The following is a 25,620-nucleotide window of genomic DNA, read 5'->3' as shown; positions in this document are numbered from 1 at the left end:
CAGCACAGAATATGATACACGTCTATCTACATAAGAAAGTCTCCTTCTCAATAAGCTGAACTCCTCTTGGCATGCTATTTACAGGGATAGACTTCAATGTCTGAGGTATTTCCATCATCATTGCAGGCCTTCTTCAGGGATATCTTATTAATGCCAGTGCCACACCTTTGCATTCTTCTCTGCTGCTGCTTTTATTATCCATTTCTGCCAGCAAAGAACAGAAGAGCCAGAACCATTCTCTCAGCTGCCCTTTCCTTTTTGAGACACTGTGCACTGCACAAGCCTGACATAAGATGCATTTTTGTGTGCTGCTTAGCCAGGCACTTTATCTTCTCTGGCACTCAATGCCTTGCTGCATTTTTCTTCAGCTGAACTAACAGGTTTTGTAAATTGATGAACTACAAATGCTGTTTTTTTCAGCTGTGGATTGAATCCCAGAATATAGAACTGGTATTTTTCCATTTAAAAATAAATAATTAAAACCTGAATCTCAAAGATGAATAAAAGATTTAGAAAATATAGTGATTTGTTAGAATAAAATGCTAGGGTTTTTTTTTTCATATCCTATGGCATGTGGTTCTCTGTTTCAATCAATGGCCAAAAATTGATCAGGTTCCAAACCACATAAGGCTTTGAAATAAGAAAGAAAGAGGGAGGGAAGGGAAAGGGAAAGGAGTTTGTCTTCCTTATTAAGTTTATTGTTTGTCTTCCTTATTAAGTCTGTTTTGACTAAATTCAGACTAAAAGGTTTAAGTGTTCCTAATGCTCCAGAGGCTGAACTTTATACAATTACCAGGTCACAGGAGCCATTAAATCAGAAGGTGAAGAATCTATCCTTCAGTTGACCTGCAGGAAGGAAGAAGAGGTTATCCCGTTTCACAGATGAAGAACAGAAATGCAGTAGCCTAAACTTTGCCTCATCTCATGGCAAGCCTCCAACCATGACAGCAGTGCTAGGCACAGCACTATTCCTTTTAGCATTAGCAGAAAGGACATCTCCAGAGAACAGCTTCCTAAGCAGAAATCACACTACATACATGAATACGCTCAGCACTAACAACTCCAGTTCTTCCACAATTACCTATGGAAAAAGACCCATAAAATGACTTAAGTCAGAAGATTTAAAAGAATGAACTCAGGAGCTGTTCTGTTTTCTGTTGTTAGGTGGAGGTGGGTCGCATAAGTTTCTGAACCATTGGACACCAATAGACTTGTTTTAGCACAATTTTAATATCCTTGAGTAGTCTCACATCCCTTCATGCTTTTGTTTTGTTTTTTTTTAAAGGAAAAGGCACTGCTCACAAGACTCAGGCCTAAAGACAGGGAGTTGGCAAATGCAGATGGAGAACTGGCAACCCTGTACCTCTGCTCTCCAAGTGATAGATCTGAAATGCCACTCTCTGCAGCAGGGCTTTCCTTGCCTGACTGAAACATTTCCTGTTGTTGTTTCATGTGCTCAGCCCGACCAGTGAAGTGGTAATTCACAGCTGGTATCAGATGCTCGCCCTGCCACATCTCCCTGCCAAAGCTCCTCACACAATTCGCTCCATTGAAAAGCCAGCTCATTTCCACTTGCAGCCAGTTCTATTCATATTCCCCCCAGAGTTAGTGACAATAAATATTATAAAATCACACAAATCCAGATGGCGTGGGTTGGAGTTGCCAGCTGTTCTAGCACTTGTGAATTGCCTCTCTTGTCCTGTCGCTTGGCTTTCACAGAAAGCATATCATCAGTTTCCTATGGTCTCACCGCATTTCTTTACAACCCATCCATCACCCACTCATCCTCAGTTATTTTCAACTATTACTGTAGATATATAAGACAGAGGAAAAGCAAATTGGGGGCAGAAAATCAAAGGATTTTTTTGTCACAGAAAATGAGAAGTATTTTTCAAATAGTGTCCTCTCATCAGCTGGGAGCATTGCAGTTTTCACCTGTGAAAAGAGGTGAACCCCCAGGGGTTCAGCTGATTTTTACTAACTGTCTTTTAAAGGAGACACAGCTTAAAGAGAAGCAAAGGTTCTCTAATCTTTCTGGTACTTACCACTGCAAAGTCAGAATCATAGAATCGTAGAATGGCCTGACTTGAAGATCAGACATGTACAAGATCATGTAGTTTCAACCCCCTGTCACGAGCAGAATCGCCAACCACCAGACCAGGCTGCCCGGAGCCACATCCAGCATGGCCTTGTGTGCCTCCAGGGATGGGGAATCCATAACCTCTTTGGGCAACCTGTTCCAGTGTGTCACCGCCCTCTGTGTGGAAAAACTTCCTCCTAATAACTAACCTAAACTTCCTCTGTCTTAGTCTAAAACCTTTCCCCCTGGTCCTATCACTATCCACCCTTGTAAACAGCTGTTCCCCCTCCTGTTTATATGCTCTGAGTACTGGAAGGCCACAGTGAAGTCTCTCTGGAGCCTTCTCCAAGCTAAACAAGCCCAGTTCCCCCAACCTTTCTTCATAGGAGAGGTGGTCCAGCCCTCTGATCATCTTAGTGGTCAAGAAGGGTCAAATTAACACAGAAACTGAAATAACACCATGATTTGTGCAAATAGCATTGTGTAAATCCCAAGCATTCTGGTGATTATATTGCTTTAGATTTCAGTGTTTTCTATATACCTGAGCCTGGCGTGGTACGTGCAGGCTGGGGGCAGCTTCAAACCCACTGAGGTTACCCTCCAGAGAAAGGCAACAACCTCACTATGGTTGGCAGTGCTGTCATTAACACAAATGTGAACATGGATACAATTAATAAACATGTAACTGCCATTGGTTTTGGTCCTGAGTTTTCTTATTGAAAAGTGATGCAAACAATGACTAGTGGGAAGAGGTAAGATGGGAAATGGCACCATGCCAAAGTCAGGACCAGTGGGAGGGTGGTGAGGAGAAAGTCTGAGCCCACAAATGCCGGTAAAGCCACCAGCTATGGGAGATACGGACAGCTAGCAGGCCCTGGAGCTGTGGCACCACCGGGATCAGACAACAGCAGCACTGCAATGCTCACAGCTGCTGCTAGTTGAAAAATAACAATGGTGTTTTTTATTGCAAGGCTGGCCAAACCGTATGAGACAGGTCACCCAGCTCAGCCAGGAACAAGGCCATTTCTTTATTATGAGAGTGGTGAGGTGCTGGAACAGGCTGCCCAGAGAGGTTGTGGATGCCCCGTCCCTGGAGGTGTTCAAGTCCAGGTTGGATGGGGCCCTGGGCAGCCTGGTCCAGTATTAAATAGGGAGGTTGGTGGCCCTGCATGTGGTAGGGGGGTTGGAGATTCATGATCTTTGAGGTCCCTTTCAACCTGGGACATTCTGTGATTCTGTGTGATTCTCTGTAGGCATGGCTGCAGCAGAACTCAGGCAAGGACCAGTTGAGCATAACCACAGCTCCTGAGTGAAGCAGGAGGAGCCCAAAGAGGCACCTCACAGCTTTTTCTCCCATTGCTCTTTTCATAGCAGTCTGATCCCAGGATACAGAGCTGCCATATATTGGAGCTGCCCTTGAGCACAGGCACCTATCGATCTGGTGCAAAACCTGTTGGTGTGTCCAGGATCCTGTGCTCAGACGAAAAATTCAACAACTGTGAGTAGCAGCAGTAGCTCCACTGGAATTTACAGGAGGAAATACCATTCAAGATAGGCATAGCTATTTAATAAAGATTTTAGCTCCCATTACTGGAAAGTGAAATTAGATTCACAGAGCCGTAAATGTATCAGGATTTGGAATGTAACATAAGCCTCTCCTGAAACATTCATCATTTCTACTCATCTTCAAGTCAATGACATTCAGTTTGGCAGAAGAAGAAGAGTAGAGTGGGCAGAAGAGAGCAGAGCATTTTTTCTAGTCTGGAGGAAGTCTTCCACCGTGGCCTGAAAGCTCCTTTTTTCATCTCTAAGTCATCTGAGCAGCATCGTTGGGTCAGAACCCTCATACTCAACAGACTCCTTCCTGTGCCTTTTCTCTTAGCATCAACCCATGCAGATCACTGTAACATTTCACTAGTTTTCATCTGCCTCCTGACACTGAAATTTTACCACCGAAGACCCAGAAATGGAGCATCAGGCATACAGAAGATATTTGACCTAAGTGGTAAGACTATAAGGGTTAGACAGATCCAGGACTGGAGTTATCTTCATCTCAGATTTTGCTCTTGTCACAACATTTTTTTTTTTATTTAATATTTTTGATTTCATAGCAAAACAGCGAGGTAGCATTCAGACACCAAAGTCCTACCTTTACTTTTGTTCTTAGACTTCAGTCTTTCAAGACTGATTTATATAAGCTCCCAAATTATTTCTGACAAAGTGAATGATGGTCACTGGGACTTATTCAGGTGTGAACGTAAGAGTCTCTGGCATAGCATTTGCCCCTTTTCTGATTTCAGCAAAGAGTTCCCAGAGGATTCAGCTTCTTCCCAGCAATATTCCTGAACTACAGTGTGACTTTTATTATATAAACTTATCACCATCCCGACTTTATAAGAAAAGCTCTTTGCAAAGTCCTGGCCAAACTCTGCCCTGAATTTACTTGGTAGGATGCCTGTTATCTCAGTAGCAGTGCAGCAAATGAGTCAGCAGAGAATGTGCCACTGGGCATGTTACTTAATCATTCACATCTGCTGCATTTGGGGACACATCCGAAATAGGCACTGGTGTTCCCAGCCATGCCCCCAGGGGGCATTTACCCTCCACAAATGTGACTCAGCAACATTTCTTCGTTATCTCATAGTTGCAGGAGATTTCAAGATTGAAATTTTGTCAGCGGCATTTCATCCAAAGTGGTGAAAAGCTTCTAAAAAGCACTACTGGGACATATTGCTGCTAGCTTTATGGCACTGGGTCTTATTATTGCAAACAAACTCTGATACCTGTATAATCTTCTGGAGAACTACATGTAAAGCCAAGGGAGTGCTCACTGCAATCACCTACCTGTGTCCTTAAAGCAAAGGCACTTCCCACATAGTCTTGATCTGAGCTGGGCTCTGTGTGTCCCAAGAGAGGATAGCCCTTCCCTGTTGCTCCTCACTGCCAGAGAGACTGTATGGCCTTATTGTGGAGGTCACAGGTTTGTCAACAGTTCAGTGGGGGAGAATAGCTTGGTGCCAGGTGTCTGCACAGTTTAAGGGTGGGATAACAACAAAAGGCTTGAAAATATTGGTGCCAGTTCAGGACAGAGGCCCCAGGACAGGTAACAATGCACCAATGGGCCATTAGCCATCACTGAAAAAGTGCAGCCTAGAGAGCTGGGAAAAGTCTGCTTTTGCTTTTAGGAAAGGCAGTAGCAACTGAGCAAGAAAAGAAATTGTGAGCAACAGGGTGAGGTCCCTTATGTAGCCTGTAGAATTAATGTCCCCCTTTCCCTCTCAGTGTCTAGATCTAGATGGAGATTGGGGGCTGAAAAATGTCTCAACATTTCTACTATATATTCTGCATTTTTAGTTAACTAAGTAAGACATATTTGCCTCAAAGTAATTGAGGGTCCATGCAGGATTGAAGGTCTCCAGGCCTAGTTCTCAGGAATAATTTAAGGCTCTAATTTCAGATGCCAGTTTTGAAGCTGAAAGTCTGAAGCTTCCTTGTTTAGGCTTTCAAAAGAAACTGGAGGAAGGAAAGTGTGAGGGTTGGCGGATTTTTTTGTGTTTTTTTTTTTTTTTTCTCCCCTATTTCTATTCTGAAATTTGAAACAGCTGCCACAAAACGATTATAACCATACATACTGTTCAATAAATGTCTAAACCTGGAAGGAGCTATGCATGAATTATGTCTGATTTATACATTAAATAAAAATAGAACGAACCAGTTGAATTTTAAATGCTCTTCTTACTCAGTAAGTCTTGAAATTATGATGTCTATAGAATATTGCCTGCAAAAATGTCCAGTGTTTGCATACACTATATCAACCTTTTTGAAAGCATTCCAAGGGTTTATCAGATAAGGCAAATGGGTGGGTGTAATTAAACCTTCATAAATTGGCTTTTCATAGGGAGAACTCTTGGAAAATCATCCTGTTTTTAAATTCCTCCCATTGCAATGTGGATGAAGATTAACCTTAAAGAAAGTTCTGAGCTGCAAGTAATTGCTGCAGGTCATTGCACTTGTGGAGGCAGCCACACTCCGTGAGGACACAGAGCATAACTGAGCCCACAGGCACCAGGTCTCTGCCTAGTCCTAACCTTGGCTGCTGAAGATGCCATGATAGTGCAGAGAAGGCCAATATCTGCAGGCCCTCTCCCCAAGTGAAAATGAAACATGATTGATTACAGTGCCATTGGAGAGGTGGGAGCAGAGGCCTTGCTTGCTGGCCTTTCAACACGGGGATGACGCTAGGGACTACTTGTAATCATCCCTCAGTGGAGCGAAAGTACAACTTTCGTATAGGATGCAAGTAAGTCAACAAAGTCATACCAAAGCTTTGATTTCTACCACTAATTAGAATACTTATGTGAAGCTTGTGTTCAAAAAGCTGTGTCATTATATATCTTTATAGCCACAAAACACTCTGGTAAATATTTCTGCTGCATCTTTGGAGGATTAACTTCAAACTGCAGCTGCTTTCCCATCACTCCCACTGGTTTCACTTGGAAATGATAATGCTTGGCCTGTGTGATCTCAGGGAATGAAGACATTTAATACTTTGTCTTCCAGTTTATCACTCAGCCCAGATAAACAAAGTGTAATAAATTCATTAAAATGTAATTCTGAGAACTCCCTGGTTTTGTTAGCTAAATCACATTTTTGCAATGAACGTGATCATTATAAACACTTTAGGCCTTGCTTTAGCCCGTCTGCATTCACAAAAATAAACTAACCTCATCTCCATTTTATGGCACAGCTCTGCCAGACAAAAAAGAATCCCAACAAAACAACAAAAGCAGAACAGAGCCCTGTCGCTTCGCTCTCTGCCCAACAGATGCAGCTCTCCAGAGGCACTGAAGGCATGGTTTGGGTGCGTGTCCCTGGGCCTGGGCAGGTAGCAGGGAAGGTGCAGGCCCAGCTCCCACTTTGCTACCCCTTCCAGAACTGGTCTGTCTGAATTTACCTATTCAGGACCAGGCAGCTGTGACATATTAGTCTATGCTCTCACCCTTGTAACATCCTCCAAAAAACTTCCCAGAAGTAGCTCTGGCATCTGGGAGGGTCAGTGCTCACGTAGGACCGATCTTTATGCTGCAGATGTGCTCAGAAGCCCAAGTTGCTGGTAAAACAAGCAGCAATGTAATAGCAGTGTCCACACACAGATCATAAGCCTTGGTTGTAAAGTTTATGTTTCAAGGTTAGAGAAGGTAACTGCCTGCTGTCTTTGCAAAGGAGCAATGAACCATCCAAGTTACCTCGACCTTTCAGCCTGCTTTCAGGGAACTGTGACTGAATTTCCTATGGAAACCAACACACCAGCACATGGTGGTATTGCCTTCCTACTCCTTCACTGGGTGACACGTCAACACAGAAGTCAGTCAGCATATCTATCCATCTTGACTCCAAGCTTCATTAGCGAGACAGACCACACACAAAACACTCCTTCCACACAAGGAGCACTTGCCCTCTTTTTGCAAGATGAGAATCTTGGTCTCCAACATCTGGGGATTCAGAGCACCCACAGAATCCCCCTCCAGCAGGAAAAAGGCTCCCGAAGGACAACCCGTGTATGAGCTGGTCCCAACGCAATTTTGTGTTGGGGTGAAGCCGGGATGAAGCTGCCACACAAAAGGGCAGCAATTTGGAGGTAAGTTGAAAGCTCCCTGCTCTGTAGGGTTTCTGTGTATTTTACCTTTTAACCTTGCGATAACGCATATCTCATAAGGTTGTCTGAGCACGTCTGTTTCTTTTGTATTGTCCTTCTCCCTCCCCTCCCTCCTCTTCCAGTTAAACAAAAGACATATCAAAACCCCTCAACACATTTTAGTAAAGCACACTCTGCACCTTTTCTCAATGCTCTGCTGTCCATGGTGGTTTTACCGCTGACAAAAAAAAAAAAAAAAAAGGAGGACCAGAGCCTTTAATTCCCTACTTTCAGGTGTTGGTACATTTATACAAGACTATACAAACAAGCGCTGAACAGCAGTTACACAGTATTAGATGTACACAGTATTGGTACATGTTGTTAAAACAATGCTGCTAAATGAAGAAGCTTTATTAATTTAGAGATTTTTGGCTGCTGTTATTAAAAATATATTTACCTGAAAGGAAATCCAAGTATTTCATTTTACAAACAAATGACTGAAAATACAGCAGTAAGCAACGTAAACTATTGCTTTTTATGTTTGTACAATTTTTTGGCATAACACTGCCATACAGTTACAGAATTATAAAATATATCTTTAGAGTGCGTTACAAACCCAGAAACTGGTTACCACTCCTACCACATACATATGGTATTGGTGCTACCAAGCATGCACAGCATTCTGTAATTAAACACTGCAAAGGAACACAGAAGAGAGCAGAATAGTTCATAAAAATGGACATGTAGCTGTTTCAGTTCTCAAGGAAAAATCGTTGGGTCTCCTTTCTCTTTCCTTTTTTTTTTTACAGTTACCACACCTTCTTTTATTAGAGTAAGTTTTAACAGTGAAGTGTACAATAGGTCCAATTTGGATCAGTGCAAAACTATACCTCATTATCTGTCACTCAACTCAAACTGCTTAAAGGGCAAACAACAAAGGAATAGGTTAAGACAGAAAAGGAGCAACTAATAACCAGCAAGCATGCTTCAGCAGGTCCCAAAAATATAAATGCCATAACCCATTTTACTGCAAACAATAAATTTCACGCTGCTAGCCACAGTAGTAAATACATTCAGTATATTTCACAATAAACCTTAGCTGATGAATATACCACTAGACTTGTAAGCAAGGTAGAACTAAGAAGTGCCAAGTTCCTAAGAAGAAAGAGTCTTCTTTCAGAACAATTTGCCAATTCTCACATTTGTCATTTTATAGCAAACAGCTTTATGCTTTCGAAAACAAATATAAAAGTGATTAGAAGTGCAAAGCCACAGGAGGTCTCCCTTCACTTGATCTCCATAGCTCCTGAACTATCTTTTAAGAGCCCACTACACGTGGCACGTATTAAATATATTCTTTAAAATAAACTTTCAATTTCAATTATAGTCTTAAGAGTAAGTATATTAAAAATGTGGGCTATAAGAGGAATAGATTTCAGGAAAATAAATGGCTCACAGATGTTACAGACAATTTACATTCCCCTTGGAGGACTGCATTTAAATACTTCTGAGCAGTGACTCTACTATTATGGTCCAAATTGCAACATGAAAGGCGAGGAGAGAGTCCATCTGTAGGCCTTTTTGACTCTTCCGTTTTCAAGTTCCCTTTGACAATGAGAATACTATTTGAGCAGTAACTATATTTAAATCACAATTGGAAACGGAGACATGCATCAAAGTTAGTTTTTGAAATACGGAATGATGAGTATGGTTCTCAGCACATCCCAGACAGGATTTTTGTCTTCTACATAATCACACTACACCATTTATGCTCACCCAAATACATGCTTTTATTACTTGCGTTCAGATCCAGCACCACCTTGCTCAGACATCGGCTAGGAAAAGATTTCTCCACTGACTGATCTTGCTTTCACACCAGTAGGAACGCAATTCACTTCTGCATTTGGAATCTGACTTCTAGTACTTTATACAGGAGGATTTATATGTAAACATTTATTCTGGAGGGACAAGTAAGATAATATCATCAGTAGCGTTGGATAAGTGACATCTTCTGCCTAAACAGGTATCTTATTATAATTTCCAAAGGCTTTTAGAAACAGCAGGAAATGTACTACTGTTCATCTTACAGTACTCTCAGTAATTGTGTTCAAACATGCTAGCAACTCCTGAATAAACAGATTTGAGACGAACAATAGATTACTTTTGCCAAACAAAACAAAATTAAAATATGGAGCTCAATGCCAAAAGGGATTGTCAAGGCTGAAAGAATCACGGGAGGATAAAATTAAAATGTATGGAGGAAAAGAAAAAAAAACCCTTTATCTTTTCTTTCACACCACAAACTGTTGGTGGCCATCGCTGCTCACAGGATACAAGGCTCAATATATCTTTGCTTATAATCTAATGTACATCATTAACATGATTTTGTCAATTTTGTTATTGGATAAATTTCATTCACACTTTTGCATCCTACCCATGGGTATGGGTATCCTACCCTACTACTTTTGTCACAAATACGTGATGTATATTTTACCATAATTTGTGATTAGTTTTGCATTAACATATTTATGATCACTTGCTTTTTAATAAGAATGAGCAATACTGCATCTCCTAAAAGGAAAATACTTTCCAGTTCTATGAAATTATTTTTTCCTAAATACCGCAGTATCTCCTTGGGCGAAATCACATCTAAAAAGACTTGCCTCTTAGCCATGATCAGCCATAAGCATAGTTAGAAACCATCTACAGCAATTCAGTTTGCATCACAAATACTATCACAAAAGACTGTTACCAAGCAGCCTCTTCACAACAGGTGAACCAGTATCTTTTTATTCTCCTGCTTGCTCCTCAGGCACTAGACAAATCATTACTCTCATAACTTTCAGGCAAAGAAAGGGGCACAAAATAATTCAATTAAACAGGCATAAATAAATTTTATTTTTAAAAAAGGGAAAAAAAAAAAAAAAAAAAAAGCTGTTTTCAATTTAAAACTCCCTTGACTTACCTTACAGGTAATTTTGACGCCCATCAAAATTATAAAAAGCTTATAAGGTCTGTAAACTTTTTGAGTTTAGTAGATATATGCAGATATATGTAACTGCAGATTGTTAGTATTTTCCTGGAACAATTTGCAGAGGTTTACACAGAATCACACAGAATTGTAGGGGTTGGAAGGGACCTCTAGAGATCATCGAGACCAACCCCCCTGCCAAAGCAGGTTCCCTACACCAGGTCGCACAGGTAGGCGTCCAGGCGAGACCCTATATTGGGTTACTAACTGTCTATACTAACTATCGTTATACAAATACTTAATACGTTAGACTGCTGTTAACTTAGAGCAGGAAACTGAGGAGCTGAGCAATCCACAGAACAGCTCTCAAAGGCTTACCGCAAATATATTTCCTATCCTTCAGGATCATACCTTTAAATACAGGCAGTAGACACCAATAACTCAGTCCTGCCCCTGGACATGCACAAGTGTGTGAGTGCTCTTCTTATTTGAATGGCTGGTGGTGCATGCCTTGTGAATGCAAGCTTTCAGCCTGTATGCTACACCACCCTCAGGTACTGAGATACAGTCATGTACCAGCAAGTAGGGAACAGAGATGGAACTAATCTTAAAGTGCTGTATTTTTGCATGCTTTGTACGATTGCCTTCACTCACATGTATGCACTCCTTAGCATTTTGTCAAGTCATACATTCATGTACCCTCACCAGAGGATACACAGAATCAAATTCACAGACCTCACACACTTCTCCCTCAGAAGCAAAGGCTGCTCAGATGTAAGAAGCCCTATATGGGCGGTTCCATTCAATTAATATGTGAATAGTTCAGATCCTAATAAAACACTGGGCCAACACATTATGATAGAAGTACATAGAAATCCCTGAATATTTAAGTGCACAGCAAGATTAAAAAAAATAATAATAATAATAATCAGTTTAATAGTGAGCAAGTGTCCTGACTTTGTTTGCACATACTCAGTGGCTGGAGTAATAGTTAAATAATGAAGTATTGGCATTTATGTGAATTCTTGAAAACCTTACAAACAAGCACAGGGTGCTTCTAGCTGCCAAGGACACAAGTTTGTAATAAAATGCATCGCACCCATTTAGTCCTCAAAAATCTCAGTGGGATGCTACACATTGCTCTGCAATGAATCCCTTATTCAAGCACTTGCAAAATCAGAAGAAACAACTCCTCTATGAAAATAATGATACACCATCACATTTTACACAGAGCAAATTTGTCACTTAAAGTTGAAGAGTCTCATGGGAGACACTTCAGTCTGCTGACACGGATATAAGACACAGTTTACAGAATGAAGGAGGCCATCTGACATAGAAAACTTCTCATGTTAAAGTTCTTCACAGTTAGTTGACATGTCACTACTCTTCTCACTTCTCTCTTTAATAACAATGATAGAAATATACTGAGACGGGGATTTAAAAAAAAAAAGTTAATATGGGTACAAGTTGCAAAGTTCTCAATTCTATTTTCAGACACCCTGGGTCCTTAATGCAACAACTGCCAATTAAAAAAAAAAAAAAAAAAAAATCAACTTTTACAGTAAGTACTTAATTAAGAGTGGACAACCAGCAAGCACATGCAGGGTAGCTGCAAGTCACGTTGCAATAACAGAATAACATATTGTAGTGAAGTTTTTTGGGTGTGCATCCCACAGAAAGCTACAACCAGCTTTCTGGTTAAGAGCTAGATTTCTTTCTATTGTTGTTCAGAAGTCAAATGAAGGAAAATCTCCTGAGATCATGTACAATCAAATTACAATATAAATATAATAAGACCCCTACTGATTCTTATCCTACTTGAACACTATGCAATTAAAAAAAAAATGTTTAACATCAATACTGAAGTCTAGAACTGAAGGTTCTGTGTAACTAGCTTATACTTCTGTTCTTCATACACAGTGTAAATTTTCCCTATGCCATTCAAGTAATAACTATGTTAAAACAACGCTATTAAGTTGGCATGGTTAGGCACTCAAGATTTAAAAAGTCAGAGGCAGAACACAGAACTGTCCTCTCTGAGTGTATGCGTAAGGTTGGAGTCTTTAACTATATGGACTAATTTTATCTAAGCATTTCCTGCCTTCTGCTCAGAAGGTCAGTGACAAACATGAAAAAGGGGACTCTGGTTCAAGACCAGGGCAATTGGAAGGTCATTCTCAGCACCAGCTGAGTAGTCATCTTTCATGAAGCATTGACTGTGAGGGAATTCTCTTGCACATTTCCATTCAGACAGACTCAATGCCTGTTGAGCAACCTGGGCTACCCTTGAAAAAAAAAAAAACAAACAAACAACCACAACTGAAAACAAAGATTTACATACAATCCTTTCCTTACAAAAAAGCACAGAAAAAGTAGAAATATAGCTTCCCTCTGTTTCTTTTGGATGGAAAGAGCTTAATCTTTCTCCATAGGTGCCAAGATCTCTAATCACAACTCTGTTTGATCCCAAGAAAAAAAGCTACCTGGAGAAAGAAAGAGATGATGCACTGCCATAAAGGAAATTAGAGAAAAATACAAGACATTTTGTCTATGTTTTTAAACCCGTGAAGACCATCATTTTAAGTTACAAGACTCGAATGAAGTCTTGCAGCACTCTGACACTCAAACCATAGTCAGGTACTTGCTTTATAATATTTCATCAAAAATACATCAAAGGCAGTGGATAATATATACATTTTAAAATAGAAAATACATATAGTAGACTATTTTAGGACTGTAGAAAGCATGAGTTCTACCTACACTACATTTTAATCCATATGGTATACAATTAACTTGCTGGGTAGCATCTTGCTTGACTGAATGGCATGAAGTTAGAAAAAGATGCTCAGGAAAATCACGTGGTCATTAAGTAAACAAAACCAAAATTCCTATCTGCTCTAGTCAGGCTGGCAGACAGGCTTCTTTCAGTTCTCAGCCTACTGAATAACATGAAAAAGTGAAAAACCTCTGACAGAGAGAAAAGATTTGAAACTCCTTTCACTCATAGACCAGCAGGACTGGCTTTCTACCACAGGCCAGCATCAGGAGATTCTGCATTGTACAGACCTCACTCAAATTTAGTTCAGATTCAGCTGGACAGGCCAGGTGACATTTCCTCCAGTGGCTCTGATGGTTAAGTAGTGTTTTCCTGTGGGGAAAAACAAAACAAAACAAACAAAAAAATAGAACTGCTTTTGAGGCTGCTGGCGGTTGATCCCTGGGGAAAGGGGCTTTCCAGCTGCTAAAGCCAGCTGTTGAGAGACAGAGAGCTAGAAAACTTTCATACTGAGACCAAACCTAAGAATGACTCCACCTCACAACCCTAATCAGCAGAAGCAGCAAATGAGGCATGAGGAAACCTTAAAGAGACTAAAATATAAAGTGCAACTTTCCTTGTACCCAAAAGCTGTGTATACAGTTCCACTGTAACTGAACATTTATTTGATGTATCGGCTATTCAGCTGCATAGGATGTTTCAAGATCTGTTGTCTCAGACAAGGGTGCTAATCTAAGGTAAAAGATGCTGTGCAAATGCTGCCATTAGACATAAACACAGTTCCTAAGGGAAAAACCACTTGTGAAAAATTTTGCTTTTGAAATAATTTCTAGTCATTTCACAAAAAGAAATCAACACTGAAAGAAACTTCAATTCGGATGTTCTAAGACTTAGTAGAAAATTACATTTAAAATAAATAAATAAATAAATACTGGATGAATTTAATGGGAAAAAGTGCTATTTCTTTTCCTGCTATGCAATATGCCCGGAAAACATAATGAATTCCCAGGCTTTGAATTTACACAATAATTTTAAATAACTACACTTGATTCTCATCTGATAAACCGAGATTAAAAAAAGCAAAATTCATTAGTGTAACAGAAGCCTAATCTGATGCATTCCCAACAAGTTTCAACATTTTATACTAGATTAGATGTAAATTTCACAAAGAATGAAGAAGTGATGAATAATTTGCTTCATTCATTATGAAACAAAGACTTTTAACCTCAGACTCATCATTTGATCTCATCCTTGGTTTTTGTGGTGATTCCTCCTGCAGGTGCATCCTCATCAAGGTTATCTTGTAGATCTGACGACACATTATTTGAACAATTCTCACTGTCACATAAAGATTTATCTATAACGCCTGAATGATTTCCACAGTCATTGTTCATATTTTCATCATCCTTTTTGGAATGAGAAGTGTCCTCTTTTTTGTCCGAAGGATCATGAATTGCTTCTGATTTTGAAAGCTGACCGCTATCAGTACCGCTGTTCTTTTCACTGCTCTGCTTAACAGCATCACAGTTCATTTCTTGTTCATCCTGATCATTTTCTTCTCCATTTTTTGTGAGTTCTACTTTTCTCTCTTCAGTTGCTTTACTAACTGAGGTTCCACTCGTGGATGTACTCTTAGGCTCCTTCAGTTTCTTATGCTTAGAAATATAACTACCGTGCACAGAAATTGGAGATGCTGGCTTTTTATTTGTTTTGCTTCCCTCTGACTTCTGTTTTCTTGGGGGTCCCCAGATAAAATGCTCTGATGGTGTATAATGCTGCTGAGCAAATCTCAGGAGCTTTCTCCTTTCTCTTCGGTCTCTAATAGTATACACAAAATACTCTAGAGCACTTTGCTTAATATTGGGAATGGTATCTTCCACAAGAGCTTCATGGAGAATAAATTTTACCAGGGGAGATTTGAAACTCTCATATCCAAGTTCACCAAGACTTTTCAGAATTCGAGTGATTCTCAAGTAGTTGTGTTGAGACCTTTGGAAGAAAAGGTTAAAAAAAAAAAATCCATTGAATCAGAAAAGAAAAGCCTTATAGAAGCAGAACTGGAAATACAATTTCTCATTCATTTTTAATCACTCAAGATATATGCTTCAAACTTTCTGTAGTTTTATTTCTCACAGCTGATGAAGCCTGCCAGTATCTCCTTTGCAAGGATGTTGGGACTGAAAATTAATGTCTACAAAAGGTACTGAGGCAGTAGATGAAATAAATTTATCTTCTGAAATTTCTTCTGAAGTGTGAAGTCCCTCATAAACACATATAAGTAAACAATATAACTTAAACACCTAAAATTCACACAGCAGAAGTTAGGTTAAAAGAATCACAACTCCTGATTTAAAGTAGCATAGCTGCTCTCTAGTATTATAATGAGTAGCTACATGATAGTGTGTACACAAATAAATGCTCATATAATTACTTTGTATTATAACAACATAGTAATTACAATGTATGAATGTGCAGTGAGTGACATTTGGGTCTCCTGAAACCTCATTTTATCTTTGGCCTGACTCTGAGCATGTCCCTATTAGTTGGCTCATAAAATTTGAGTGAAATTAGTGAAAATTATCCCTATTATTCAGATTTAACCACCAGCAATCCTACCTTAAGAAACAAGTTTTCATTTAGACAGGAGAACAAAATACTGCAAGAAAACTCCCTGGCCTTAGAGCTAAAACTAAAGCAATCACAAGATGTGAAAAGAAATTTTAAAAACATTGCACTGGACAAAAGTCAGTGCAAACTTACTCTCCCTGTAATGATGAAGTAAGGTGACAAATGGTCTGCTGCTGAAAGCTGAAGGTAAGGCTTGACTCAATACAAGTCTAAGCACTGTAGTTAATAAATATCAAATTCAAAATAGAACGTGTTTTGAGGACGGAGGAATATTTCTATTAGTCAGTTTCCATACAGGTGTGGAGAATTTGATTTTCCTCAAGAAAAAATGTCAGTACAAAGACAAGCAGCCCATTCCCTATAACTGAGAAGCTGAGCCTTACAATCAAGTGACAGCATTCTGTAGCAAGATAGACAAATTTCTTTGGAACTGTGATCTTCTTCAACACCATCTCAAGCTGTGTACAGAATGCAAGGATGTCAGCTCCTTAACAGGCAAGAAGCACAACCAAAAGAGAGGACTTTGGAACCTTCCAGGTCTCTGGGAAGACCTGACAGTGGCCTTTCAAAACCTAAAGAGTCTATAAGAAAAAAGGAGACAGACTCTTCAGCAATAGCACAAGAGGAAATAGTTTCAAGCTAAAAGAGGGGAGATTTAGACTGGATAGGAGGAAAAACTTGGATTTTTTTGTAATAATAAGCAGAGCGAGGCACTGGAACAGGTTGCCCAGAGAAGTGGTGGATGCCCCATCCCTGGAGAGATTCAAGGTCAAGTTGAAAAAGTCTCTGGGCAACCTGATCTAGCTGTGGATGTCCTGCTTCATTGCAGGGGAGTTGGACTGGATGACCTTTAAGATCCAACTCAAATGATTCTATGATATCATTTTATGATTCAAAGAAAGGAGGAGTAAGAACGCACAACAGACACAAACTAGACATTGAGTATTTTTTTTAATCTTTTTTCCTGGTGACTTTCAGAAAAATATATCTTCCCTTTCTGTAGGAAACAGCAGACTAAAGAGATTCCACAGCAATTCTACAGAGTCCAATGCATGTCATTACTTACTCATTCAAATGCTGAAATCTTTCTTGCCAGTTAGCAGCTCGTGCTACGTTTCCAGTTTTATCAATTAGTTTTATTCCAAAAAATTCCAGCATCATTTTGTAAGCCAAAAGGAATCTTCTAATTGCTTCTTTTGTTTTCTTGAACTCCTAATAAAGAAAACATCCAAAATTCAAAGTGTCATTAAAGCAAGTACTTCTGCATTGTATAAAAACGACTCCGCATAATGAGAAGTAGTTATGTATCAATAGTAATGTGATGGTTTGTTTTAAGCTCAACTTGTATTACCTCAATTTCATACGTAGTTAATTCTTTCGCATAGAAGTTCAGACCTTGTTCCCTCAGTGGGAAAAGCCTGTTAAAAGAAACAATGAATTACAGGCCTCGTTAATGCCTACTACAACACAGTACGTAAACACTTAGCCCATTTAATCCTTGGAAATAGAAATAGGTAGTAAGTGACCAACCACTGTATGTATGTGTGGTTATGTTCCAGTTTTTCATAATCTCCTTTCCATTTGTTTAGGACTTCTTCAATATAAACTCCTGCATAAAAATAATTAGAAAAAATCGTTAGGTAGCCACCAAAACCAGCTTTCAGCTACATAAAGAAAGTACATGGCAAGTGCATCATACTGACAGAACACATGCTTTAATTTTCTTTCACGTACTGTGTAAAATAAGGTCTATTAAAAAAACTAATTTATTCAGTTGCTGAAACTTAATTAAAAATAAGAGTTTTATCAAATTTTAATTCAAAGAAAAAAATATCAATTGACTTAAAACACCTAAGGGTACATGACAATAACTTAAAGAAATAGAATTTTCAAAATATTCTCATTTTCTAGTTTTCTTTATCACACTGACTGGTAATTGACAAACCACTTAAGTATATTATTGAAATATGAGTCAACTGCCATTGCTTTAACACAGGAAAGCTCTGTGTATTTATCATCTCTACGAAATAGGCCTCAACACTTCAATAAATCTTTCATTCTAGGAATCTCTCCAGCTGCAAGTAACGTTAAGATTTGAAAATCTTTGGCAATTTTCTGTGGCTAAGAGTATCGATGCCATCGCTATCAGTTGGAACTTGGAATTTCAGGTCAAGCTCATCAAATGGAAAGTTCAGCTTTTAGTAGTCTGAAAACAGCTGTGGCATTTAATCAGTTCCTCTTGCAATGACAGAGTGACAGAAAAAGGAGACAAAGTACACCTAAAAAAAATTAATCATTCTTCACATCAAGACAACGGACATGAAATTCAGTTACAGACCAGTGTGTCTTTTCACTGTACACATGCATATAAGGATATTACTTGTTCCAAAATCTATGCTCTCTTCCCATGAACAGCCAGTATTAGCATATTTTTAGTCTGAAACCAGTAGTTCAATCATGGCAGCATGGCCTCTCCCAAATTCAAATAGCACAGGAGTGACCTAAAAAGCCCAAAGCCTCAATTGAATGGTCTCCTATTACACATGGGATACCTCTGCCTGGTGAAATTTTCCATGTCAGTCCCAATAACAACTGAAAACTCCCTTTGTACTTAAAAAAAAAAAAAAAAAAAGTAGCCAAAGAGATAAGAACACAAAGTTTACATTGCAAGCAAGGCCGGAAGGCTGGGAAAGGATCTGACTAAGAGGCTCTCCTGCCCTCATAACACTCCACAGAACTTGTAAAGTAATTATGTTTCAAGTATCAGAAAGCTTCCCACTGAATTCCAAGGTCTAGAGACAGTGTAACTCAAGAGTCTGTAGATTGTGGAATTTAACTTCAGACCTAGGAGTGCTCTACAAACATCCTTTCTTTCCCTCAGTAACATTCCCCACTACTTCAGCCCATAATGCAGTCCCTCCAAATATTCTCATGGACCCAGGGCTAAGTTAAGGTGGTAACAATTCTTTCCCTTTCTCAAAAATACCATCACAGTCAGAGCTCTGTCATCATGACTTCAGCTTTCATGGCCTTTCAGCTAACTCTTGACACCACCACTCATGATTTTCTCCTGAAAGAGAAAATTTAAAACTTGCAAAAACCAGGAGGCAAGGTGTCCTCTAGCTTCCAAGACTCTTCTCCTGGCTAATCCTCTAGAATACCTCCTTCCTTTTCCAGCCTTTAAAGGATCACCCAAAACCTTTTCTGTTTTGGGCTCACATGGCCCTCTGAACCTTTCCCTTTCTTTCTTGATCTACTCTCTGCAAGTGAATTTGCTGGTAATTCACAGACCTAAGTTTTCATCTAGCCAAGCTGAAAATGCAGTCTTCAGCATTAGCCTGCATATATCTAGATCAAAAATTCAGGATTATTATCTTTCTTTTGCGTTACCTGACTTATCTTCTCACTTGCTGAGGTTATTATCACTCTATTTTTTGCCTATCAACAGCTGTCATTTTCAACCTTCCAGGCTATCCTGACATTTTTACATCCTTCTTGATAACATTCCAGCTTTCCATCAGAATTTAGATATTTCATCTCAACGTTGTTTTTCTTGACCTTGAAAAGCGCATTGTTGCCAACTGTACATCTACTTTGAATGCTGCTGAGAACACATTTTTTTTATTAAAAAAAAAAAGCTGCTATTTCTAGAAACTTTACATTGATTTTTTTTTTTTTTTGCTTCATGTTCTTCCATTGTGGAGTCTGTGAAGTCCCTTTCTGTAACATCAGGAAATATATATATATATATATATAAACCTTCACTTTCAGTCTTTTGTGATCTGTCCAATCCCACAGTGTCAGAACCTGTTTGCTGCTAAGAGATTGATTCCTGCCTCTGACCAGCCCTCAAAAGCAGCCTCCACTTCTCACTCCTTATGTATTCAAATACACACTTCTGTATTTCAGCTCCTCTCACGCTGAGAAAATCTCTCTGCATATACCTTCAAAACAACCTTCTCATTCTTTCAAAACTCTGCTGCTTGAAGTTTTCTTTCTTTTTTTTTTTTTTCTCTCCAATGGCTGAGCTCTCGTGTCAAGACTCCTGCTTATCGTTCTAACCAGCACTGTTTTACTGTCTCCTTCTGCTTTCCCCATCTGTCTGCAACTAAAGTATGAGAGACAAAAGGATAGCAAACTCTCTAGAGCAGGACTTGTCATTTTCCAGCTTGCTCTATGTTTGCACAGTACCTTGCATGTGAGAGCCCTGCCTCATTACCAGAACCACCAGGGACTCTGATTATTATACTACTGATAACAAAACAATTTCTCACACATGAGGAAGTGACAACATATTCATTTTCCCCTCACATAGTGCTAGGAATAACACCCTAAGCCCTGTCACTCTTTTTCAAGCAGTAAGAGTTTGTTAAACATGGTGGAACAGCATTATCTTTGTTTAACAAAAGGCAGTGGCACTAGTGTAAATGTGTTGTGCTAACAACATCTCATCGCATTTTTCAGCACAAGAAAAGCATGACCTGTCTAGAGGAGAAGCAAACTTTGGTTTAAGCATTATCAACCTCTGTGTAAACTATATGCTAGTCCAAGACAGGAAGTTCAAATCATACAATATATAGCTGTACACTTCTAATTTATCAGCACTGTAAAAATAACAGTTTCACTTTGTTATTGTTATGGGTGAACATTCTACTGTTATCATTATTACTGTCACAGATTACTCACCATCAGGTTTAAAAGGGATTTTATTTTTGTAAAAGCGGAGATTGCACAAGTCATTTTGGTATCGAAGATCTTTAAAGTTCTGCTGAAAGACAGAAAATAGGACATTATCAGCCTACAAAACATAACCCACTACTGAGAACACCCACAAAGTGACATTCTGCTCTTTGAATAATTTGAGGACAATAAAGGTTCAGCATTTTAGAAAAACTGAAAGAACTTCAAGATTCAGCTCAGGTAAGCAGTTTAGAGATTTGCCGGTTCCTTCTGACCACCTCCTTCTCCTACTGAGGAGAAACAGCAAGCATAGCAGCACCTGGCCTTCTTGGCTTCAAGAGACCAATAATACATTATCCAGACTCTGTGTACCCTCTTCAGTTTTCAATGCATACATCTCTTTCTGGGATTCTGTCACTATTCCCAGGCTTACACACCTCATGTGTTTGCACATACATCTAGGATGAAAAGATGCTGCCCTTGTTTCATCCACCTCTCACCAGTATACACTGGGCCTTTCCAGCAGCTTTATGACTATTCTTATTTCTCATATTTATTAAGCATCATTACATTCAGGATCTTCCAGGTTGTATGCTGCTCTCTACTAAAAAGAGAATTTTAAACCGTAAAATATTCTTACTGGATACTGATGTCGGTACTTGTATAAATCCCTTGCTGCATAGAAGCTTCTCTTTGGCTTGGCTGTCAGCTCTGTTCCATCACCGCTCTGAAACATTTAAAAAGTAAATAATAATGGTACACAAACACACCAAATACTGAGCGCAAGTAATAGTAATTATTTTTCACAGTATTTCAGCAATGTAAACATACACAAGTACACACATTTGCCTACTGTCTGGTCAAACACCAAACATCTTTCTGCTGAATACATACACATACTTACTCCCAAATTTAAAAGGTAAGACTTTGAAGCAACCAAGATGATGCTAATAGAAGATTAAATAAGTAACTGAATGTGAAAATTTTGAACAGGAAGCCACACTATTTGCAAATAGTATTTGCCATGTGTATCTTGACTTAACTGCTCTCCCTGCATTCTGTGGAAGAAGACAGTCACAGAAAAGCCAATCTGTAGTTCAAATGCCTTCATGAACCATTCTGTATTATTCTTTCCTTAGAACTTAAGTTATAATCCTCGTAAGAAATACCCCGAAACTCCCAAAGGAAAATCTGCAAAGGGAAAATGCACTTGTACAAGGCCTTGCCTTGTATAGCATACAAGGCAATAGCAGCTGTTTGCTACAACCTGAAACAACCAGAGCACATCAAGGTCAATGGAAGTCATTCCATTGACTAGTGAGAACACTGGAAAAACCACCATGAAAAAAGAAGAAAAAGTATTGCTCTACAGAGCAATTCAACTTGCTGCCAACACTTTATTTTCTACATTATTTCTTTACAACTATACCGTAACAAAGAGATTTGGATTGTTTAATTTGCTAAACTAAGCTTCTGCGCTAAGACTAATGGCCAAGTAAGGGTGAAAAAAATACAGTAATTCCACACCTTGCCACAGGCAAGCAATAGATTAAAGTCACATCTAAAAAGGGAAACTCCTGAGATCACAGTTTGTTATCGTACACTCATTGCTTGTCAGTATAACACTACTGACAGGCATTTGTTTCCATGCAGCCCAACTCGGACTGCAGGCAAAACGCGCTTACCTGAGCAAGCAATAGCCCCTGATACAGGCATCAGCAAGCCACCAGCACGGTGTATCAAGTAGAAATGAAAACAATAAATGCGTATACTTGTTTAATTTTGCACAGCGGCGGTTCGTAAGCCAAAAACCCAGACCCAGTCGGTGCACCTTGCGTCCGGGGCAAACCCCAGCGACACCGACGGCCAAGCAGAGGCTGCGGAGGGACCTCCGCTCAGAGCCGGTGGGTGCCACGCCTCCCTGCCACGCCTGCCCCAACGCCCCGGCTCTTCAACCATTCAGTCCCGAGGCCAAGTTCCAGACTAAAAGCAATGCAACGCGGAACCTCCGCTGGAAGCGGGAGAAGCGTTCTCGAGGCCTCGTTTCTCTCAGCGGGGCCGTTCCGGTGCCGCACCGAGCTCCCGCAGCCGCGAGCGGCCAGGCCCGACGGATGGAGGCGGGCCGACGGCGGCCTCTTCCCCGCCCGAGCACCCGCGCCGTTCCTTCCGATGGAGATGCGGAGGTCCGCACCCCGACGCGACGCCTCCGGGTGTCGGAAGCCGCCCGACCTCCCCCTGGTCTCCCCGCCAGCGGTTCCGCAGATCGGGCGGCGCACCGCCTCGCTCCCTCCCTCCTTCCGCCCCGCCGCAGCGCGATGCCCGACCCGGGCTGTCCCGGCGCGGGGCGGTACCTGCTCGGGGCCGCCGGCGTCCCCCTCCGCTCGTTCCCCTTGCTCCGGCGGCCGCGGAGGCTCCTCGGGCCGGTCGTCAGCGGCGGGCGGCTCTTCCCCGCCTCCCGCGGCGGTGCACACCTCCTCCTGCTGCTGCTGCTGCTGCTGGCGCCGAGGCTCCCCACCGGGTTCCGGCGCCTCGGGCTCCGAGTCGGTCTCCCAGGTGGAGTCACAGTCCTCCACCGTGGTGGGCTCCTTGAAGCTGACGCCGCTCAGCAGGCCGCCCATCGGGCAGCGCCGGGCCGCCGCCGCGCCTCCCGGAGGCCGCGGAGGCCGAGGGCTGGGAGCGGCCGCCGGCTGCCTACGGCTGCGGCATGGCGGGGCGGGGCCGGGGCCGCCGGGGCCGCTCCCCCGCCCGGCCCCAGCCCACAGCCGGGCGCGGGGCGGAGCTGCGGGTCCGGGGCTTCCGCGGGAGGCGCCCGGGCGGCGGGGGTAGAGCGGGGCTCGGCCCGGCCTCGGGCCGCGGGGTGGTGCTGCGGGGCTGAAGCGGCGTCGGGAGCGTCCTGGGAGCCGGTGCCGTGCTGAAGTTCTCCTCTCTGAGGAGAGCTCGGCGCCCACCGGGACCGAACCGAGAGGAGCGAGCCGAGCCGAGCCGGGTGCGTGTCGAGAAGATGGCAGCTCCTTCTGCGGAGCCGCTCGTGTTGTGAGCGGCAGCGTGCGGACACGGGTCGCACAGCACACGGGAAGGGTTCCTGTGAGGAGGGCTCGGGGAGGGTGCGGGAGGCAGGGCTGAGGGACTGCGGCGAGCTGCCCAGGCGTCTTCAGCTCTTCCTGAAGTCCCTCGGGTTTTGGGGATAAAACTGATATGGCAGTGCAGAGCGGGTTTGGCTGGGTAAGGCAGAGAGCTTTGTACTTGGCTAGAGCATGCGTTTTGGACAGAAGCGTTGCCTGGAGAGAAGAGCTGGTGAGATGGAGGCTTATCCTGTTGTTGCAGTGGCTGTGCTCAACTCGGGATTAAAAATGTGCTCTTTGCTTCTAACCAGAATTGTCAGGCCAACCACCTCTGCCTTCTTCCTTGCAGGCTGCTTGTTGGTATCTATTGTATGGAGCACTGGTTAGTGCTGACCAGCTCAGCTTGCCCTCCTGTTACAGTTTTTATCTATGCTTCCCACACTGACTGTGTTTACATTAGGGACAGCAGAACCTCACAAGCGTACCTTGCACGTGAATCCAAAAACAAGTGAAGATTTTGTTAATCTTTAACTTGTATGGCAATTGACTTCACACACAAATCTTCCTGTAAGAAAGCTCTCCTACAAATAATTGCACCTTATTATAGAAAGCTCAGTTATACCCGAAGAGCAAACTCCTGTCAGCTTTGCTTTGTCAACTCATCACAGAGTTTTAGGAGGCCTTTTTAATGATCTAGATCTCAGGCCACTGATAAGAACTGGGAGTCAAATTAATTGACTTGGTTTCATCATTGGGCAGTGCCAAGAGCAGAGGATTGCTTTGATTTGCTTTTGGTAATCCAAGTAATTGAAGTGATGTGATGGAGTTTCTTGAACCACTGGGAAGTATTTTTGGAGTTTCTTAAGAGTTGATAGCTGATAGCCATAGACCATATTGCTTGCAATCCATGCGAGAGATGATATAAGTGAGGCTTGCTGAAGTCTGGGTCAGCAGGGTAGTACGTGTTTTGTTAGCCAACCAGATATGTTGTAAGGCATTAGTCATTGCCATGAAGGAACAGAAAACAGGCTAAAAGAACTCTCACATTAGAAACCGAATTGAGTGATTGTTGGTATGGCACTCCAAAAAACAAACAAACAAACAAAAAAACAAATCAAAAAAACACCCAACCCCTTCAAATACTCATCAAACAAAATTATTTATGTTTTAGCTGTAGTCAACTCTCATGCAATCAGTTTTCATCCTTTAGCTTACCATTGGACTAGTGGCTAGTTTCTGAGTGAATCTGATGAAGAAAAAGAGGATTGAACACCTCTTTTGTAGATTAACATCCAGAAGGAACCACTAGTTATGAAGAGATGGCGTGCCTGGTTTAGGACCTGTCTGCATTGTCATGCAGCTGAAAAAAAGGCCTCTTTCCCTGAATGAGTCATTTCCTATTTTTGTCATCAGTTACTTGCAACTATGCCTCAGCTGCCCAGAGGGATGTAGTTTGGAGTCTTTGAGATGACAATAAGCTCTGGATGTGGCGGGGCAGATCTGTACTTTGCCAGGCTTGTACGTTTTTCCCATGAACAATGTCTTCTTTCATAGATGCAGTTTATTGCTGGTTCCAGTTCTGAATAAGAGGTTGCCAGAATTCATGAAGACTTTTCAGCACCTTACTTGGTTTCATAGGGTGGTATGTGGGAGTTTAAACAGATTTCTGCAAAAAATCCTTAATAATAATAAAAAATAATTTTCAATCATCTCAGAGTGTAATTGGTGCTCACATTTAGAAACTGGTGAACTTCTGGTACTTCAGTTTACCCAATTATTCCAGTACAA

The 25,620-nt window shown here is 41.3% G+C and overlaps 1 protein-coding gene across 2 annotated transcripts; it reads right to left on the bottom strand.

Moving 5' to 3' along the window:
* Positions 1–7,973: 7,973 nt before the first annotated feature.
* OGFRL1 (opioid growth factor receptor like 1) lies at positions 7,974–23,548 on the bottom strand. 2 transcript variants are annotated; one of them, XM_085217813.1, is made up of 7 exons: positions 23,122–23,548; positions 21,411–21,497; positions 20,777–20,855; positions 17,621–17,699; positions 17,442–17,508; positions 17,157–17,302; positions 7,974–15,451 (listed from the first exon to the last, which is right to left on the bottom strand). In XM_085217813.1, the coding sequence occupies exons 1-7, from the start codon at positions 23,386–23,388 to the stop codon at positions 14,698–14,700; spliced, it is 1,479 nt and encodes a 492-aa protein (XP_085073939.1). In that variant the 5' UTR covers positions 23,389–23,548; the 3' UTR covers positions 7,974–14,697. The 2 variants fall into 2 exon arrangements, with proteins under 2 accessions (XP_085073939.1, XP_085073938.1); XM_085217812.1 differs by having other exon boundaries at positions 20,777–20,858; positions 23,122–23,547.
* Between the last annotated feature and the right edge of the window lie 2,072 nt (positions 23,549–25,620).

This window comes from Meleagris gallopavo, chromosome 2 (assembly GCF_905368555.1).
Source record: "Meleagris gallopavo chromosome 2, MGAL_WU_HG_1.1, whole genome shotgun sequence".
Classification (NCBI taxonomy): domain Eukaryota; kingdom Metazoa; phylum Chordata; class Aves; order Galliformes; family Phasianidae; genus Meleagris; species Meleagris gallopavo.
The sequence above is the reverse complement of the archived record's forward strand: the minus strand, read 5'-3'. Positions and strand labels throughout refer to the sequence as shown.

Bases quoted from the DNA above. Each gene is read 5' to 3' on its own strand.
- OGFRL1 (XM_085217812.1), bottom strand. From the start codon at position 23,388: ATGGGCGGCCTGCTGAGCGGCGTCAGCTTCAAGGAGCCCACCACGGTG. The intron at 21,498-23,121 runs GTACCGCCCCGC...TAAATGTTTCAG, and splicing joins ACGCCGGCGGCCCCGAGCAG to AGCGGTGATGGAACAGAGCT. The intron at 17,303-17,441 runs GTAATACAAGTT...TTTCTTTATTAG, and splicing joins TAACTACGTATGAAATTGAG to GAGTTCAAGAAAACAAAAGA.